This window comes from Thamnophis sirtalis, unplaced genomic scaffold (assembly GCF_051295495.1).
Source record: "Thamnophis sirtalis isolate CommonGarterSnake01/CBP01778 unplaced genomic scaffold, rThaSir2_p1.2 scaffold_3, whole genome shotgun sequence".
Lineage (NCBI taxonomy): Eukaryota > Metazoa > Chordata > Lepidosauria > Squamata > Natricidae > Thamnophis > Thamnophis sirtalis.
Window position 1 is genome coordinate 161,029,953 of NW_028261383.1, and position 21,377 is coordinate 161,051,329.

Sequence of the window (21,377 nt, forward strand, 5' to 3'; positions counted from 1 at the left end):
CCTTCCATGAACGTCGCTGCAATTTCTAATGTTGGATTTTCCCCCTTACAAGAGAGTGCCCCCTTGTGGAGTGCTGTGAAGCCATTACCATGACAACTCCCCAGCACTGTACAGTAGAAGCCATTTTAAGACAGTACGGTAGAAGCTGTTTTAAGGCACAAGGGCTCTTAACGGAACACGTACACTAAGGGGTGTTAGGAGTGTCTTATCCCCCACAGTATTTGTTTCCAGAGATTAAGTAATCTATGTACCAAGTTTGGTTGAAATTGCTCAAAGCGTTCCAGAGTTATGGAACATACACACATACACAGGGCCATTTTTTAATATAAAGATTATTTTTTCACATAAGCTGAGAAATAATTTTGTCTTTGTAGACATGTTTGATTTGATTTTCGATTTTATTTGTCTTGTATGCCGCCCACTCCCAAAGGACTCCAGGCGGCTCACAATAGACAAGGGAAAGTGGGAAAACTAGACAAAGACAACACTTTAAAAACAAAACCGCAACATTCACAATTTCCGTGGGGCTGGATATTTCACAGGCCCCCCGGCCAGCTGGAGCAGCCAGGACTTGGTGGCTTTGCGGAAGGCCGGGAGGGTAGTAAGGGTCCGGATCTCGACAGGGAGATCATTCCAGAGGGCTGGAGCTGCAACAGAGAAGGCTCTCCCCTGGGGGGGTTGCCAGCCGACATTGGCTGGCAGATGGAATCCGGAGGAGACCTAACCTGTGAGATCTTATCGGTCTGAGGGAGGTAATCGGCAGGAGGCGGTGTGAGAGGCTCTTGAGGGATGCCCCAGGTCCTAGGACCACACTTTAATACTACTATAAACAAACATACGTTCTATGGGCCACGGTAACCAACATTCTGTACCAAAGATTTGCTCAGTTCTGCAATTTGCACACACTATGCCAATGTTTCCCAAACTTTTTACAGACAATTAAATAAGCATTCCCAAATGCCAGGGATCTGTCATTTAAATATACCCCTTATCTTTTTTACTTAGGAGTCCCCATTGTCACATCATATAATGACTAGAACTGAAGAAGCTTCATTGAGGAGAAGCGAAACATTTTCAAAGAAAAAAAAAACCCAAGAAAGTCTAAATTGCCTTGTGGGGGAAAAAAAGGCACCAAAAAGTTGCATTTGTATAGTCTTCAACTTTAAAGATTTTTTAAAATTAAAATTAGTACCCCTCAAATTAGTCCCAAATTATTGTACTGCTTGAGTTATCTTACGTAACCTCTATCAACAACTCATAGCTGAAACCTGCTGGTCAGAGATGCTTTTCAACATAACTCTTTTTTGGGGTTTCAACTATTGATCCATTTTTGTGAACCAGCTGACTGGCAGGAAATACTAGAACAGTGTTTCTCAACCTTGGCAACTTGAAGATGTCTGGACTTCAACTCCCAGAATTCCCCAGCCAGCATTCGTGAATGCTGGCTGGGGAATTCTGGGAGTTGAAATCCAGACATCTTCAAGTTGCCAAGGTTGAGAAACACTGTACTAGAAGGAACTAAGATGGCAAGCAGGCTTGGGCAGAAAACGGAGGCTGCAGTGAACCTCTACAGGCCATTGATGGTCTATAAGTCATAGTTTGCATCACTGCATTAGGCAAACAAACACCTATCCAATGCCTTAATATCAATTGCTGCTTCTACTGTAGAAAGGAATAAAAACAAGCCCTAGGACCAGGGGTGAAATCCAGCAGGTTCTGACTGGTTCTAGAGAACCGGTAGTGGAAATTTCGAGTAGTTCGAAGAACCGGCAAATGCCACCTCTGGCTGGCCCTAGAGTGGGGTGGGAATGGAGATTTTGCAGTATCCTTTGGAACGAGCTCCCCGTGGAGATTCGGACCCTCTCCACCCTTCAGGCCTTCCGGACGGCCGTGAAGACCTGGCTGTCTCAGCAAGCCTGGGGTTGAGTCCCCCCCCCCTACTCGAATCTGCTGTGTCTGTTGTGCTTTTAAACTGTTTGTATTGTCTGATTGTCTTTGTCTTACTTTTTGTGATTTCCCCTCCCTTGGCTTTGTTCAGCCGCCCTGAGTCCCTTCAGGGAATAGGGCGGCCTACAAATTGAATAAAATCCAAATCCAAATCCTTCCCTTGCCACGCCCACCAAGCCACGCCACGCCCACCAAGTCATGCCCGCAGAACCGGTAGTAAAAAAAAATTTGAATTTCACCACTGCCTAGGACTCTATTAAGCCCCACTCTATTCACCCTCTCCAAACATCATCCACAAACTAGTTTCATAGCAATTGTTTGGTCTGAAGCAGAACTCCTCCGGATGCTGAATTCTGCCTGATTTTCTTCCTTGCACAGGTGCAGAACAGCAGCCTAGCCAGTCATGATGTAAACTTGGAGTTCTAAGTATTTTGGAGTTCCCTTTTATACCTTCCAGGCTGTCCTCATACTGCAGGTTGAAGTTCTCGTAGGAATCCCAGCGGACGATAGGATCAGAGATACTGTAATCTATGGCAACTTCAGCATTGTTTCTATAGGTTTCTCGGCCTGTGAGGGGGGGAAAAAAGACAAGGTGGCCCCAAGAATATAGCAATAGCAGTAGACTTATATACTGCTTCATAGGGCTTTCAGCCCTCTCTAAGCGGTTTACAGAGAGTCAGCATATTGCCCCCAACAATCTGGGTCCTTATTTTACCCACCTCGGAAGGATGGAAGGCTGAGTCAACCCTGAGCCGGTGGGATTTGAACCGCTGAACTGCTGATCTAGCAGTAGCTTGCAGTGCTGCATTTAACCACTGCGCCACCTTGGCTCTTTTAGAAGATCAACAAGCAGTCTGCCTCTTGTATCTTAAATTTTCACAGCAAAGAGGGAAAATGTTTGTTGTGTGTCACCATTTTATACATACAGTATATCACAGTTGTGAGTATATCCCCCTCACATTTTGTAAATATTTAAGTATATCTTTTCATATGACAACACTGACATAGTGATCTTTAGTAGTGCAACAATTAAATTGATTTCAGAATATTATTTTAAAAAGATGCTACAAAACAGAGATTGGAAATCTTGTCCAGTTCCTTGAGCTGCTGAAAGACACTGGGAGATGACACAAGGACATTATCAGGAGAAAGCCTAGTGGAAAATGTCTGTCTTCTTTTTCATGGGTTGGAGTTATTTGAAGAATGAAATAGGAGAATGTCCTTTCAGAAGGGGGTTAAGAGTAAAAGTGAGTTATTTCTCTCCCTGAGGCCTCTCTGTCCTATTCGTGTGTTTATTTGGGGGTGGGGGGGATGAAAAAATAAACATTGTGATATTAAAATTTAGCCTCTAAGCCAAAGAGGCCAACCAAAAATAGAATTTTATTGTTTTTCATTCTGCAAGAACAAAACCTTCTAGATTGTGGTTGGCTGCATCTCTTCTTCTTTCCATTTCCTGCTGCCTTCTCAACTCTTTGTCCCAATCACAGAATATATTCTACCCTGACTATAATTTCAATTGAGAAAACATGCAGCAGGAAAGGCGGCTGGCAGCCGATGCTCTCTCTACTGCCAAAAGAGCCATAGCTGGTGCGATAAGAATTAAGAGTCTAAGCAAACAGAAAGCCACCTTATCTCCTCTGCTAAGTCTTGAACTCTTGAAGGAAAGGTTAAACATTGAACAAATACCTACAAAAATAAGTAGATCCCAAGGCACTTTCTCTGCAGAGAGATCAATAGAATTTCCAGGCCAATAGCTGCATTTCTGCATCTCCTGCAGGCTGGAGTCCAAAAGGGAAAGCTTAACGTGACTCTATTGGGCTGTGATAAATGATTGGTGATGCATTCAGTGGGCTGGTCTTTCTCTCAGATGACCTTCACTAAAAACTGATGCCCTCCAGGTGTTTTGATTACTACTACAGGAATTCCAGGCCAAATGAAGGTTGACAATTCTTACCATCTGCAGTGCTGTTTTTGATTAATTCCGTGCCTCCGTCATATTTATCTATTTGCGTTTCTACTCCATATTTCTACGCTGTCTCCAATCGGCACCCTTCCACATAGGTCTGACCTAAACCATCCCAAAGAGATGGTGAGAGGGAAGAGTACGTCCTGCTGATCTCAGGGACACTGCAAAGTCCCTGATTGATCCAGAAGAATCTCTTTTTGCTGGCAACAGAAGTGCAGCCATTGAAGCTGCTGAAGTTGGGACAGCTCCGGAACGGGAAGAAAACAGAAAGAGAAAGTGTGTCCATCTGATGAAGAAATCTTATTATAAAAGAGACTATCCCCCAAAAATTAAAGCTAAATTAAATTTGAAAACAGAAGAGAACAAGTGGCAAAATTAAGCTACATTAGACAGTGTGTTATCCTTTTTTTAAAAAAAATCTTTTACGGATGGAACTTTTGCAAATGTTTCCTATTCTTTAAATTGAACAGATTAATTTTTCTTCTACTACTTTTTATATTCTTTTTTTATAGCTATGGATTAAAATCTTTTTCCTTATTTTCATAATGCTGGATTGGATGGTGATTTTTTTTGCTCCATTTAAAAAATTTGTTTTCTTTAAGCCTGGAATATAAAGAAGATATAAAAGGAATATAAAGAGGGCTGTAATAACAGAAGGAAAGGAAGTAACACTGCCATTTGGAGGCTGGAGGCTTGGAAGGCTTGGAAATAGTGTCTATTCTTTTTTCTCTTTGATCATTTGATTTTGCATTTCAAGGTTCCTCATCTTGTTTACAGAGAGTGATAGTGAGAAGAGCATGGATTGTTTATACAGGTGCTTTTCAGGAGCTTCATTGGCAGCTGGAGTGGAGTGAAAACAAAACCTTGTCTTGAAAGATTATAAATGAACTTGCTTTAAATTTAATAAAAAAAATTAAATGCCAGAGTGGCAGTATTTACAAGTTGGAAGAATGGCGCAACATGAAAAAGAAACATTGCAAAAGATTATGTTTGAAATTCAAAAATTATTAAAAGTAACAGAGAGAATTGAGAAGAGATTGGAGAAAATTGATCCTAGAACAGCAAAATTTGATGGAAAAATTGAGGATGTTCATCAAATGAAGAAAGTGGAGGTCTAAAAACTGAAGGAAAAAATAAACAAAGAGACAAGAAAATTGTCGATACTGACAGTGAACTGAGTGTGGTTGGAAATGGAAAGAGTGGAATATGGAAAGGGGAGATTGATGGACTGGAGCTCTACCCCAGATCTCAAAGTATAGAAGAAGAAAAGAGAGAAGAATTCATGGAACTAAGGAGAGAAATTTTGTCAGAAGCACTAATGATAACCAAAGATAAGCTGATCGAAGAAGCAGATGGAGGGTTTCGAGCTTATACAAGATATGCAATAAGCTATAAGTTGCAAAGAGAAGTCCATACAAAACTTACTAAGAAAATAACCAGAATACTAATGCCACAAATGGCAAGAGACATAAGACTACACTATTACTGGAAAGATACACGTTGATGTAATGAAAGCTTATAATAAAAAACTAAGTAAAATTTAGTAAAATTTAGAGCATTATGTATAAAATGAAGTGGTAATGGATACAGTTAAATAATTGATTGATAATGATAATGATAATAATGCATATATATATATATATATATATATATATATATATATATATATATATATATATATATATATATATATATATATATTGGTTTGATAAGAGGAAATTTGATATAAATTGCAAATGGTGACTAAGAAAGGAGGTTTAGAAACTCTGTTATTAAATATAACCATTTTTTATATAGAACATGTTATAAAGATGTAATGTTACCGGATGATATTGGGAAGAGCTAATGGAATGCCATTATGTGGTTTTGCTTTAAATTTGGAATATTTTATATAAAAGGACGTAAAAACAATTATAGTCAAATGAAGGTTAAGGTATGATGACAGTTATATATATATGTTTTTATCATATATATTTTAAATATATATATTTTAAATATATAATATATATATATATTTTAAAATATATGATTTGATATGAATTGTAGGTGATGACTGTGGAAGGGATGCATGGAAGTTTTTGTAACCAATCGACACACTTTCTATAATTTGTAATGGTATATGGTTTTGTGGGGTTTGTGTGTGTGTGTTTTGTCTGTTTGTGTTTATTCAAAAATTTAAAAAAATCTTTAAAAAAATGGATGTGTCCATTTTCTATCTTTTTTAGGACTCAAAGAGTTGCTATTCATTGAACTACATCCATTGCTCTTTAACTGCTGTTCACTCACCTTTAATTTTCTCTGGACTAGAAGAGAAGACAAATTCCACACTTGCTTCAAAGGGAAATCTTTCATCTACGGAGGGAGGAAGAAAAGAGAAATAGTTTGGTACATTTGAACTGTGTCTAGCCAAAGTGTTCGCCTTCCTTACATGTCCCATTTCCATACAGACTTAATTTATAATTCTTTATTATGATAAGAAATGCAATAAGCCTTCCTATCCATAATGCACTTGTCTAATAAGAAGATAATTCCAAAGAATGAATCACACGAAACTCACACAAAATATACAACACTGTGGGGACCATAGAACACTTTTTGGCCACATGACTCCAGGAATATTTTTAAGAGAAGAAACAAAACACAACCATCATGAAAACAACACATCCTGGGACAAGATACAACTATAAATCACACCAAATTGCAAATGCATTTTAAAAGCTGCATCAATGCTCCCAGATGGATGCAACTGAATTGGATGTCTAACTGAATGGTTCTGCCAACAAGCTAAAGCCATTACCACCAATTAAAAATTCCCCTTAGGGAACAATTCTAGCAATCCAGAACCAGATGCCATCAAGACCTCAAGAATAACAATGGCATAATAATCACGCAAGCTAACAAAGCAGCCGTTGTCATTGTGAGTAAGGTGGATTACGTCAAGGAAACCAAGAAGCAACTCTCCAACACCACATTATATCAACTGACTTCTTACAATAACATAGCAGAAATATTATGCAAGTTGATAAAAGATTTCCTAAGAACAAACATTGTTTTTACATGGAGACACCGCAAGAGTCCTGATTAGGCATTTTCTACCTACTTGCCAAAATACACAACCCTAGTAAAGCAGGCCATCCCATTGCTTAAAGCATTAGAAAGATCACAACTGGAAAATCAGGTTTCATGGACTTTGTGTTCAGACTTTATACCACCAGCACTACCGGCTGCATAAGAGATCCCACAGATTCCCTTAAAAGACGGGATATCAGGGATGGTCAGCAAAACAGCGTCATTTTAGCCACCATGTATGTTGATAGATCTCCAACAAACATGGACTTCAACCCATCCTGGACATCATCACCATGCCAAAAAACATGCCTTGCCAACAGACTAGGTTACTTTGTACTCACCCATAACTACTTCATCTTTGACAATGCAAATGAGTGGTACAGCTTCCAAATGAGTGGAGCAGCCATGGGCACACAGAAAACTACTCCATATGTCAATATATTTCCAGCTGAGCTAGAGCAACAATTTCTCATGTCTTACCTCCTTCCTTTATTTGAGATTTACTAATAACCTTTTCATGATTTGGACCCAAAGAATTTATCATCAAATTCTATCATGAGTTTGACCTCCATGCCCCTATGAACCTCACCTTCCCCCCTATGTATAGAATAAGTTTATTACCACAAAGTTGCCACAAAGAAGAGGGAGTCAACTTCTCCAAAGCACCTGAAGGCAGGGCAAGAAGCAATGGATGAAAACTAATCAAGGAGCAAAGCAACCTAGAACTAAGGAGAAATTTCCTTGACAGTTAGAACAATTAATAAGTGGAACAACTGGCCTCCAAAAGTTGTGGGTGCTCCAACATTGGAAGTTTTTAAGAAGAGATTGGACAACCATTTGTGTGAAATGGTATAGAATTTCCTCCTCTCAGGCTAGAAACCATCTCTAGCCTTGGATTCTTATTTGATTGAGGATGTTATCTGGAACCCTGACACCTGCCCGAGCAGGGGGATTGGACTAGAAGACCTCCAAGGTCCCTTCCAACTCTGTTATTCTATTCTATCTTGATGTCATACACAATGGACATATAACTACCACCTTATACATGTAACCTACAAATCACCATGCATATCTTACATGCTTTCAGTTTCTACCCAGAAAACATTATCACCTATAGCCTAGAGCAGCAGTTCTCAACCTGTGGGTTGTGACCCCTTTGGGGTTTGAATGACCCTTTCACAGGGGTCACCTAAGACACGGGCGCATGCTGCCCTCTTCTCTCTGATAGCCGCCTGGTTAAAAAGCCACCCCCTTGGTGTTTTTTCCTGGGGAGCTCCGCAGAACATCCCAAGACCGATGCCACCACATCTGCCCTCTTCAGGGACAGGTCCTCTTCAAAAGGACGAGGCCCTGCTGGTCCCCTTTGCGTTCCTCGCCTTCCAGCCACAGCCCCACGCTGTGGAAAACATAGGTGTGCGCACGCCCCGCACAATTACAGCCTGGAGCAGGACCAAAGCCCCTCTCCCAACTGGCCCTTCCTCCCTCAGAGGGCTTTGGGGGGGTGGGGGGGAAAGCTTCTGCAGAAGCCCGGGTGAGTGAGAACAGGTTCCTGCTGTTACAAAGTCTCTGAGGCTGTAATTGTATGGGTTGTGTGCGTGCACCTATGTTTTCCATGGTGTGGAGCTGCGCCGAGGCTCTGGGTGGCCAGAGATGACTCCAGAGCCCATCCGTGGGAGGTGGGGTCCCCCTCACATTCCTCATCTTCCCAGATGGGCTCCGGAGTCATCACCGTCCGTGCAGAGCCTTGGCGAGGCTCCATGCCATGGAAAACATAGGCGCGCGGACCCTCCCCCCCCCACAATTACAGCCTTGGATTCTTCATTATTAGCGGGAACTTATTCTCACTTGCCTGGGCTTCTGCAGAAGCTTCCCTCCAAAGCCCTCCAAAGCCCTTCGAGGGAGGAAGGGCTGGTTGAGATAGGGGCTTTGGTCCTTCTCCGGGCTGTAATTGCACATAGGCGTCCCCGCGCCTCGTTTTCTATGGTGTGAGGCCATGGCTGGAAGATGAAGAACGCAAGGGGGACCAGCGGGGCCTCGTCCTTCTGAAGAGGACCTGTCCCCGAAGAGGGAAGATGTGGTGGCATCGGTCTTGGGATGTTCTGCAGAGCCCCCCAGGGAAAAATGCCGCTGCCAGGTACTTTTAACCATACATTTTAGTCCCATGACTGCAGAATACTGCAAAAAATCATAAATGCAGGCCAGTTGTTGAGTGTTTCAAATGTGATGGGAACACTCAACAAGGTGATCACAGTATGTGTGTCTGTGTCTCTCTCTGTGCGTGTGTGAGAGAGAGAGGGAGGGAGGAAGGGAGAGACAGACAGACAGAGACAGACAGACAGAGACACACACACAGAGACACACACACAGAGTGAGTGATTAAGTGAGTGAGTGAGAGACAGACAGACACACTCAGAATGACAGAGAGAGAGACACACACAGAGAGACAGAGAGGGGGAGAGAGACAGAGACAGACAGAGAGAGAGACACACATAGAGAGAGTGAGAAACACACACACGGACATAGAGTGACAGCGATGGGGGGAGGGAGGAAAGAGTGATACAGAGAGACACAGACAGACACACAGAGAGAATGACAGATAGAGACAGAGAGGGAGGGAGGGAGAGACAAAGAGTCACACACAGAGAGACAGACAGAAAGAGAAAGAGAGAGAAAGAAAGGAAGGAAGAAAGAAAGAAAAAAGAAAAAGAAAGAAAGAAAAAATAACTGGGGGAGAGAGAGAGAGATGAAAGAAAAAAGAAAGAAAAAGAAAGAGAACTTTTGACCACAATTGAACCCAAAATTTTGGTTGCTAAGCAAGAGCGTCGTTAAGTGAGTTTCACCACATTTTGTGCAACTGTGCAGTGAGTTGGATACACCGAACAATGCTCTGCTATTTCACATTGTGCATACTGTCGCAAAATGTAGCAATGTAGTTTACTGTTGTTATATTAAGTCTGTTACCCATGCTACATCATGCTTCAAGTCAAAATTTCATTTATTTGTAATTAGAAATAAATATTTCACAATATATAATTACATATTGTTTTTGTGATTAATCACTATGCTTTAATTATGTTCAATTTGTAATAGTGAAAATACATCCTGTATATCAGATATTTACATTACGATTCATAACAGTAGCAAAATTACAGTTATGAAGTAGCAACGACAATAATTTTATGGTTGGGGGTCACCACAACATGAGGAACTGTATTAAAGGGTCACGGCATTGGGAAGGTTGAGAACCACTGGCCTAGACTATGCTAGAACTGCACTTCTTCTGAATCATTTGACAGCTGATGGAATTGAACCAGGTTTCCAAAGACTAAACCGCCCAAGATCAATAAACTAATCAAAAGAGCCAAATTGATTCTCAGGGAGGGCCTATTAAAAGACAGGCTATTAAAGCAGAAAAAGATAACATCACTAGTTGTCACCCACAGCTCAACTCAAACTCAACTCAAACTGCTCAAATGGCATTATTAATAATTTACAGCTCATACTGGATAATGACACTTCACTTTTTCAGACACTGGGTGGCAGACCCGTACATGAATACAGACAACTCGAAATAGATTCTCCAAGTAATAAGAAACAATAGGACCATGGTGCTAACAGGGAAGAAGACACTGCTCAAAACTCAGATTTCTACTTTACCCCCAAACCTCCATTGCATTTTCACCAATAGCACCACCATGGATGCCAACAAGTATACTCACAAGTAGCAGTCACTTTCTTGTGAGATGGGTGGCTATACAAATATAGCCCAGCCCAACATAACATAACAAAACAACATAAAACCTAACCTAACCCAACCTAACATAACAACATAAAACCTAACCTAACCCTAACCCTAACCTAACCCAACCTAACATAACATAAAACCTAACCTAACCCTAGCCCTAACCCTAACCCAACCTAACATCATAAAATCTAACCTAACCCTAACCCTACCCAATCTAACCCAACCTAACATAACAACATAAAACCTAACCTAACCCTAACCATAACCCTAACCCAACCTAACATAACATAAAACCTAACCTAACCCTAGCCCTAACCCTAACCCAACCTAACATCATAAAATCTAACCTAACCCTAACCCTACCCAATCTAACCCAACCTAACATAACAACATAAAACCTAACCTAACCCTAACCATAACCCTAACCCAACCTAACATAACATAAAACCTAACCTAACCCTAGCCCTAACCCTAACCCAACCTAACATCATAAAATCTAACCTAACCCTAACCCTACCCAATCTAACCCAACCTAACATAACAACATAAAACCTAACCTAACCCTAACCATAACCCTAACCCAACCTAACATAACATAAAACCTAACCTAACCCTAGCCCTAACCCTAACCCAACCTAACATCATAAAATCTAACCTAACCCTAACCCTACCCAATCTAACCCAACCCAACCTAACAACATAAAACCTAACCTAACCCTAGCCCTAACCCTAACCCAACCTAACATAACATAAAACCTAACCCTAACCATAACCATAACCTAATCTAACAACATAAAACCTAACCTAGCCCTAGCCCTAGCCCTAGCCCTAGCCCTAGCCCTAACCCTAACCCAACCTAACCCAACCTAAATAACAACATAAAACCTAACATAACCTAACATAACCTAACATAACTTAACATAACAATCTAACATAACCTAACATAGCCTCTACAAGGTTTTCTCAAATGTAATAAATGCCACCATCTGCTGACAATGCTCCTCTGGATTCTATGAAGGACAAACATTGTGCAAAAGAATTGAAGGATGTAAGTTTAACACAAGGACTCCAAACAAGGACAAAGTAAGATCAGAACATTTCAACTACCTAGGACAATCTACTGAGGAGCTCAGTGACCATTTGGGAAAAAGGGAGACTTTAGCAACACTATTGAACAAGAGGACGCTGAAGTCACTACATCAAAAGTAGTTACTATCACCAGAAGGCAGTATATGAACAGTTTCACCCTTATTGGGACTCATCAAATGTGTGTAGCCAGCTTCCTTTAATGGGGTCAGAGGTGGTATTCTGCTGCTTTGCCCCGGTTCAGGCGAACCCATAGCAGCAGCGTCGGAAGGCTCTGCCCATCCGCCCAGATGTCATCACAGACGCTCTGAGCACGCGCAGAAGTGCCGCACACGACCGCTCCCGGTTCCAAACCGGTAGCAAAGATAAGAGGAAACCATTACTGAAGGGGCCCAAATCCTCTAAGAGGAATTGAGCTCATGGACCCTTGTATCATTGAGATGACTACAGTTTCAGGCAACCTCAAAAGGTCTCAACAAACACAATTTTTTCAACATATTATATTTGTTAATTTACCTCACATGTAACCTGCATCATTAACCTGTTTCCCCTTCCCCTTCTCTTACCCCCACCCTCACCCTAATTTAAATCCTTCCTTACTCTTTGCCACTTTGTACATTTGATGAAGTGGGCTGCCACTCCAAAACGCTTATGCCTTTCAATAAAAGGTGCGCATTGGAAAAAGTGCTGTCTGACTCCTGGTATTTTGCATTACGTGCTGTAACTGTTTTGCCCCATATTAACACGCATGGCTCTTTGCTTCTCTGTCCCCAAAATCCATTTCTCTGCTCACCTCTCCAGGCTTCATCCAACTCGTCTTTGCTGAACCAGAGTTGGGCGCTGTGGATGGTACAAGTGTGAAACTGGATCCAAAACACAACATCTCGCTCTCCCCCCTGCAGATGCTTATGGTAGCATTTCACCTGGAGAGGAAAGGATGACCGAATCAGTAGAGAGCACAGCTGTTCCAGCCACCTGGTCTGGCTTTCTTGAATCTGCTCATTCAAAAGTAATAGTTATTTGCAAACAGTGGTCCCAAACATACACTGCGTAAAAAGGTCTAAATCATAAAAATTTCATCTGTATTTTTCTATATAGCAAAGCTATACAGGTAGTCCTCGACTTACAACAGTTCGCTTCGTGCCCAATCAAAGTTACAACGGCACTGAAAAAAGTGACTTTTGACCGCTCTTACGACCGGTGCAGCAGCCCCATAGTCATGTGATTTACATTTGCCTGCTTAACAACTAGTTCATGTTTAAGACAGTTGCCATGTCCCGGGGGTCATGTGATTCCCCTTTTTGCCCTTCTGTCAATAGAGAATCCAGATTCACTTAACAAACCCTGTTACTAATTTAGCAACTGCAGTGATTCACTTAACAAATGTGTCAAGAAAAGTTGTAAAGTGGGGCAAAACTCACTTAATAAATTTCTCACTTATCAACATACATTTTGGGTTCAAGTGTGGTCGTACATTGGATAGCACACACACACACACACAAAATCACCGTGTTTCCCTGGAAATAAGACTGGATCTTATTTTCTTTTGGCCTTATTTTTGGGGAGGTCTTATTATTTTTGAGGTGCAGGAGGCGGTGAAGGTGGTCACTTCATGGCTGCTGCTGTGTTGCAATATTTTCGGGGAGGGCTTATTTTAGCACATGCACTCAAAAGCCCAATTGCGTGGCCAACTTGTAAAATGTGGTGAAACTAACTTAACAACGCTCTTGCTTAGCAACTAAAATGTTGGCTCAGAAACTCTGGCATTTGAAGCACACAAGTCTTAAAGCTGTCAAGTTACAAGACCCTTGCACCCCTAACCCTTTATGGGTGCAAACGTGACAGCTTTAAGACTTGTGGACTTCAACTGCCAGAATTCCTCCTCTCGCTCTTTATCTTGATGGTGTGTGGACAGGCGGGGGGAGGGAGCTGGAACCGGTTCTAAACGGCATTGTAGATTTGTGGAACCTCTTGTATAGAAGAGGTTAGAACTGGCAGGAACCCACCCCTGACACACACACACACACACACACACACAAACACACACAAAATCTTTTGAGGACTTATAGCAGGAAGGGCATACAAAGATTAAGTTCTTATGCCAGGCTGAATAGAAAAGGCAGTAGTGATGGGCAATTAATTCAATATTTTTGCAGAGGGATATTAAATCTTATTTTTAACAAATAATTAAGGCAGCATGTGGGCCATGGCTAATGTGAAATCTTTTCTTTACATCGGGCTAAGAATGTTGGCAAGATAGGAAGCCACTGAAAAAGGTCTTTCAAGTAAAATCAAGCTATATATTTTGGGTTATTTTTACTTATTTTCCCCCCTGAAGATCTTGATTTTTGATTTGGGGTTTCAATTCTGACAGGGCTTTTTCAAACTTAGTTGAAGTTCACACATTAAGTATACAAGTCACAGGATTTAAAGTCTGAATTTAGCTCAGCTGTCTATATATTGTATTCTGTAAGGTTAGGGAACAAGATTAAAAAAAAACTAGCTATATGCCTGCCTCTGTATGGTCTCTTAAGCCTTGGTGCTTCCTGCACAACCACAGCTGAAAAAATTGGTTTTGAAGGCTTCCAGAGTACAATATTTGCAAACTTATGCAACACAGATGAGACCACTCATCCTCCCTGCTCTATTGCTCTTATTTTCTACCAGAACATGCATATTGCCAGTACAATAAAAAATATGGAAAAAAATTGAAGTTTTACGATTAAAATAAAGGGGTGTCAATCCATGGAGGAAGGGATCAGGATTTTTGTTTAGGGAGTAACCCTGGGAATGGTACCAGATGTTGCTTTCATATTAGGCAATATAATTTTTCATCTCAGGAAAAGATGGCAAGAGGTTACTGTTGGCAATTTCAGACACTTTGTCACAGGGTGTTGGATCAGCCCAGCATATATTGTGCGATTTCAGACGGTTGTGTGCCTGTCTTTCAACTCTGCTCCCAGAGCTATTCTGTTTGGGAAAGCTGTCAAGTCCATCTCTTTCAAACTCAACTCTCAGTTGCACTTATCAACTCCTGGCGCCTTGTTATCCGTTACCTGGCAGGTTACAGCATATGACGGTAACAGCTTTAGACCTGGGCCTTTGAAGCCCACTCCCCGCTCCTCTCAGGTATCAGTTGCATGATGAGCTTGGACAGATATTGGATTCAAAGAGATGTCATGATTCTCAGGTTTAATGCCCTTTCAAAATGCGCTGCCTGCACACGTTTGGTGGGCTTGTGTACACGGTGAGTTTTAATCTAAGGGTCTGACCCTTAGGGTCAAAACCATCTCTGAATCGTAGCAGAGCTCTGATTGGCTGACACTTTCATGCCAGCTTGTGACATTCAGAAACGGGGAGGGTGGCAAAGCCAGAGGTTTATCCCTTGGTTTGCTCAACACATTCTACACAGCTGAACCAGGCGTCTACCAACTACTGACAAACTAAAACAAAGTTCAGGGAAGCAAATGGTGGGGATTGCCAAAGTAAAAGTGGGAGGTAAGAAATTTCTGAGCTTTGGGGGAAAGGGGAATGGGACAACTTGCCACAGCCAACTTGCTGTGGCCAACTCACTATGGACAACTGGCCGCAGTCAACTCATTGCAGGACAATTTCACAATTCTATTTAATTATTTACAATAAATAAAGAAATATTTTAATTTTCGCCATTCACATTTCATTCTGTCTCTTCTTTTGCCTCCTTTCTCTGATTATTCTGTTTTGTGAAGTACCTGTAGTTCGCCCATGAGGCCAATGTTGAGAAAAGACACGGACACGAGCTTTCTCGGGATGAGGCAACCCAGATTGGGGTCTGGAAGCCCCTTTTATTGAGATAGGACAAAGGCAGGAGGAGCAATCAGCATGTGATTTAAGACAGCCTGTCAAACTACACTTGCTAATCTACTGCTCAGGGAAGTTCTGTCTATATATGGTCAAATCCTGTTCAGGATGTTTTATCTTTTGGGACTTGTTTTTTCCTGTGTGGTTCAGCGTGGCTGCGCATGCCCTGTTATGCACTGGGCCATGGGTGACTGCCACACCTACACAAGGAGTTATATGACAACACTGTTTCATCATTTGTTTGACATTAGTGTAACTCTTGTCCTGCAACAAGTTGTCCGTGACAAGTTGGCCATGGCACGTTGGCTGTGGTTAGTTGGCCGTGGCAAGTTGACTGAGGCGAATTGACCTAGAGAACAGTGTTCATGTGACAAGCTGTACTTTCTGTCTTCCAAATCAACTTAGTGTCTCTGGCAAAATATACAGCTATACAGAATAAATTTGAAAAATTCCAGATATGCCCAGTGAGTTGACTTAAAGAATGAGAACAACCTGGAATCTTTACCAATGAACGTGTTTTAAATTTTTGAAGGAAAAGGGTACACAATGTGACTCTCGGAATCCACTTTTGAAGTAATCTGAAGTGCACATTCTTGCCTAAGTATGCAAGAAATGCGTAGCAAGTTCAAATTGAGATCCACCTAACATAGGTAGTTTTTTAAAATAGAAATTCCAGTGCCCAGTAGGCAATATCTGGCATACTGAAAATTAGCTACTGAGTGGCTTCTGTGAACTCCTAGATTAAGCACATATACCTGTATTTATCAATAATCATTATATCTTATTTTTTATTTTTTTTATCTAAAGTGTGCAGGGAAGAGGAAGAAATATGATAAAGGGTCTGGTGGCTAAATCATATGACAATTGATTGAGGGAGCTAGGAATGTGTATCGAAAAGGATGGGAGACATGATAACTGCCTTCCACTACTCGAGCGGTTGTTACAAACAGAGGGGATTGATTTATTCTCTGAGACACCAGAGGGCAGGATAAGAAGTAATGGGTAGAAGCTTGTTAAAGAGAGAGTCAATTCAGAATTAAGGAGAAATTTTGTGACAGTGAGAACAATTAATCTATGGAATAACTTTCCTCCCAAAGTTGTGGGTGATCCCTTACTAGAAGTTTTCAAAAATAGACTGGACAACCATTTGACCAGGATAGTATAAGGTCTCAAGACAGAAGCAGGGGGTTCAACTAGGAGACCTCTGAGGTCCCTTCCAGTACTATGAATCTATGTTCTATTCATTCCCAGAATGATAAATACAAGGATAATATTAAAAACCCCATTTACAGTATTTTCCATTGCTATCTCTGATTAAGTATACTATGTTCCTAGTACTAGGCTTGCTGGAATAACAACAACAACAACAAATAACAAAATACAAAGACCTACAAATAGAAATAGAATGACTATGGCAAAGGCAAGCAAGGGTAGTACCAATAATAATAGGTGCCTTGGGTGCAGTCCCAAAACAACTGGAGCACCTCTTGAACATCACAGGCATTGACAAATTTGCCATCAGTCAATTGCAGAAGGCAGCTTTACTTGGAATTGCTTCCATCCTGCAACAATGTCTGTACTACCACCAAACATCCAGATTTGCCTTTCCCAGGTCCTTGGTAAGGACTTGATAGGTAGACAAAAATGCCAAACCCAGACTGAACATCTGGCTGACTGTGCTGTTATTATTATATACTTTATTCATTAAACATGAAACTCAGCCAACTGAACATTAAAAAATGCATTACAAATACCAGTGACTGATGCTAATGGTTGATACAGTTTGCTGCTAGTGTCCTAGGTATCAACCAAGTACTTTCTTAAAATATACAATGTTCCGAGTAGCGCAGTTTTTTGCAGTTCCGCTGATGTTATTGCAGGAAGCATTATTGCGTGGTTAATCTTTGGTGAGATTCACAGCCTTTGGGGCTGGTTGTTTTTATTACTACTACCACCACTACTACTACTACTACTACTACTACTACTATATACTTTATTCATTAAACGTGAAACTCAGCCACTGAACATTCAAAAACGCATTACAAATACCAGCGATTGGTGCTAATGGTTGATACGGTTTGCTGCCAGCGTCGTAAGGTATCAACCAAGTACCTTCTTAAAATATAAGATGTTTCGAGTAATGCAGTTTTTTTGCAGTTCTGCTGGTATTATTGCAGGAAGCTGAAATTTGTTGATGTATCTTGTAAAATACTTGGACATGCCCCGATGACAATGGGTATCACTGTTACATGCTTCATCCATAGCCGTGTAGTTTCGATGGCCAGGTCACAATATTTCATTATTTTTTTCTAGTTCTTTTTCTTCAACTCTGGCATCTCCAGGAACAGCGATATCAATAAACTGTACACTTTGGCCCTCTACAACTGTGATATCTGGCATGTTGTGCTCCAAATGATGATCCATTTGTATTTGAAAGTCCCACCTTTTCATTTTCGATAACTTTCTCCACTTTATGTTCCTATGACTTTCCGGATACAGGTAAATCATATTTTTTACATAATGACCAGTGGATTAATTTAGCAACTCGGTCATGTCTAGTAGCTTTGTAATCAGTTTGTGCGATTTTGCTGCATTCACATATTAAATGTGAAACAGTTTCGACTTTGTTATTGCAAAGTCGGCAGTTTGGGTTGTCAGTGGATTTTTGTATCTTCGCTTTCATGGCATTAGTTTGTAGTGCTTGTTCTTGAGTAGCCAGTATTAAACCTTCTGTATCTTTCTTGATAGTTCCCATCTTAAGCCATGTCCATGTCAAGTTGTCATCACATTTTCCTTCAATGTTTTTCAAGTGCTGTCCATGCAAAGCTTTGGTTTTCCATCTATTTAATCTGCAATCCAGCTGTTTTTCCTTATAGTCTGCCTTTGTTTCTGTCGTTTTTATGCTGTTCTCCGTTTTCACAGCCTGCAGCTATTTTTCTGTACTTTGGTTCACATAATCACTCAAACTTCATTTTTCTTCTTCTACACTTTGATGGATTTGCAATAGCACCCTGCCCCTTATTTTTCTTGGCAGGTACAACCTGTCGATGTCACTTCGTGGATGTAAAGCGTGTTTTGTACATATGCAAAAGTTTGCGTGTTTTCCGGTCCAAGTTTTCCAGTTCAGCCAGAGTCCAGTTGATGATTCCAGCTGAGTAGCCTATCACTGGAACTGCCCAAGTATTAATGGCTTTAATTATGTTTCCAGCATTCAGCTTTGATTTTAATATTTTACGGACCCTCCTGATGTATTCTTTTTGTGTTGAGTCTTTGACCTTTCCATTCAAGATGTTATCTGCTTCCAATATGCCTAGGTACTTGTAACCATCATCCTTTGCTAATGCTTTCACTATATTTCCATTTCCCAGTTCTATTCCTTCTGTTTTTTTCCATTTTTCCTCGCTGCATAGATATTATTATTGTTGTTGTTGTTGTTGTTATTGAAATTGCAGCTTCCTGAAAAACACCAGAACTGCAAAAGATTGCGCTACTCGGAACAACATACATTTTAAGAAGATACTTAGTCAATACCTAGGATCCTGGCAGCAGCCTGTATCAATTATCAGAGCCAGTCAACAATGTTTGTGATACATTTTTAAATGTTCAGTTGACTGAGTTTCATGTTTAATGAATAAAAGAAACAATACTATTATAACTACGCTGCTATACCTTGGTTTTAAAATAAATCAATATAAAAATCACTCAATTTATAAAATGAACAGGAGGCCTACTGCAGAATCCTTTCTGCCTGCACCAAGCCGATTCACTTGACAGTGTGTATTACAACACAGGGCATCATAATATACGCCATTGTTACACATAAGTTGGCAGGGCCATACTTTGTGCATGGATGTCATACAATACATTATCTGGTTTGGCACTGTTCTGGGAAAGAGAGGAAGAGAGGAAGAAAGAAGGGCTGGGGGCAACATCACATCCCTTATAAAATCTAGTTCTGCCCTTAAATCCTGACCTGCTGGCAACACTCACCATGACGTCTCCCTTCAAGAGCAAGGCTGGCTCCAGAGTGATACAGATCTTCTGAGAGCCACTGGCACCGTGGAGGCTACTGCGTGAACAAAGGAAAGCATAAGGATTGCCAGAATTGAGGTTAAAAGAAGACAAGCCTACAGTATGTCCTTGTAACTTCAGAGGCATCTTAGGTGTTTGATCTAGAGAACACCAGCTCATACTTACTAGATCCCAGAGGTATAGACCAGTTGCATGGATTGGTAGATCTTTAGGAAAGGTTGATAACCTAGAAGAGAGAAGATGGGCCAGATGGATCAAAAAAGAAGAACCCATCTCCAGGAAATAGAAGAATGATGCAAATGGAAAATTTCTATCATAGAAATGGAGGGGCAATAAAGGATGTTCATGCATAAGTCACATACTTGCTGGAGAAAGACAGGTACGTGTCTCCATTCCAAACAGAATTATGACTGTTTGTATCTGTACCTGTATATGTTCCAATGATTAAGAATTACGAGCTGTGGTGGCACCATGGTTAGAGTGCAGTATTGTAGGCTACTTCTGCTGATCACCGGCTGCCAGCAGTTTGGGTCTCACCGGCTCAAGGTTGACTTCCATCCTTCCGAGGTGGGTAAAATGAGGACCCAGATTGTTGGAGGACAATATGCTGACTCTGTAAACTGCTTAGAGAGGGTTGTAAAAGCACTGTGAAGTGGTACATAAGTCTAAGTGCTATTTGCTATTGCTATTACGCTTGAGTCCTTTTCGTATAAGAAAGAGGGAAGGAGAAACATGGTCCAGCTTTCAAGATTCTATTATTATAAACGGAATCAGTAAATTTAAGTTTTAGCATTTAAGGGCTGAAAATCATTGAGCATAAAAGGAAGTAGAAATATGCACTCCTCACTTTTTCTTATCCTAAAATCCAGCACTTGGATCAGAAGCACTAAATTCAAAGGGAGGATCCCAGAAAGTTGCACCACAAAGCATTGCTGCTTTACAGCCAGACGTACCGATATACGTTCGGAAAGTAACACATCTTAGTTTGAGGTATCAACTTTACCAGTCACACTGCAGTAAACAGCTCAGTAAAAACATGCTTTTGGGACAGGAAGTTAACGTGATTTACTTTCCTCCTGTCTCAGGGACAAGAGAAAAACACTTCGTTGAGGGTGTGGAAAGAACCGAAGTCAAGGATCTATAATAAAAGTTTTGTTTTTACAAAGGGGCATATTTTTTTCTGCTTCAACCCTAGATCTCTCCTCTTAGCACTTAGACTTATATACCGCTTCACAGTGCTTTACATCCCTCTCTAAGTGGTTTACAGAGTCAGCCTATTGCCCCCAACAATCTGGGTCCTCATTTTACCCACCTCGGAAGGATGGAAGGATGAATCAACCTTGAGCCTGGTGAAATTCGATCTGCCGAACTGCAACTGCGATTGTGGGTGCACCCAGGTACACCCACGTTACACCTATCCTCCGTGAGCTGCACTGGCTACCCATTAGTCTCCGAATCCGCTTCAAGGTGCTGGTTGCTACCTATAAAGCCCTACATGGCATCGGACCTGGGTACCTGAGAGACCGCCTCCTGCCGATTACCTCCCATAGACCGATCAGATCTCACAGGTTAGGTCTCCTCCGGATTCCATCCGCCAGCCAATGTCGGCTGGCGACCCCCCGGGGGAGAGCCTTCTCTGTTGCAGCTCCAGCCCTCTGGAATGATCTCCCTGTCGAGATCCGGACCCTTACG

At 41.2% G+C, this 21,377-nt stretch overlaps 1 protein-coding gene across 2 annotated transcripts in view; it reads right to left on the minus strand.

Annotated features, from left to right (window-relative positions):
* The window catches only part of TNS2 (tensin 2), a 161,984-nt gene that overhangs the window by 23,439 nt on the left and 117,168 nt on the right, over positions 1-21,377 (minus strand). For both annotated transcript variants that reach the window (XM_087710626.1, XM_087710624.1), the window contains 5 exons: positions 19,851-19,911; positions 19,644-19,722; positions 12,607-12,736; positions 6,200-6,265; positions 2,398-2,514 (listed from right to left, as the gene is read on the minus strand). In XM_087710626.1, coding sequence (XP_087566752.1) covers positions 2,398-2,514; positions 6,200-6,265; positions 12,607-12,736; positions 19,644-19,722; positions 19,851-19,911 — 453 coding nt within the window. The remainder of the gene's footprint in view (positions 1-2,397; positions 2,515-6,199; positions 6,266-12,606; positions 12,737-19,643; positions 19,723-19,850; positions 19,912-21,377) is intronic.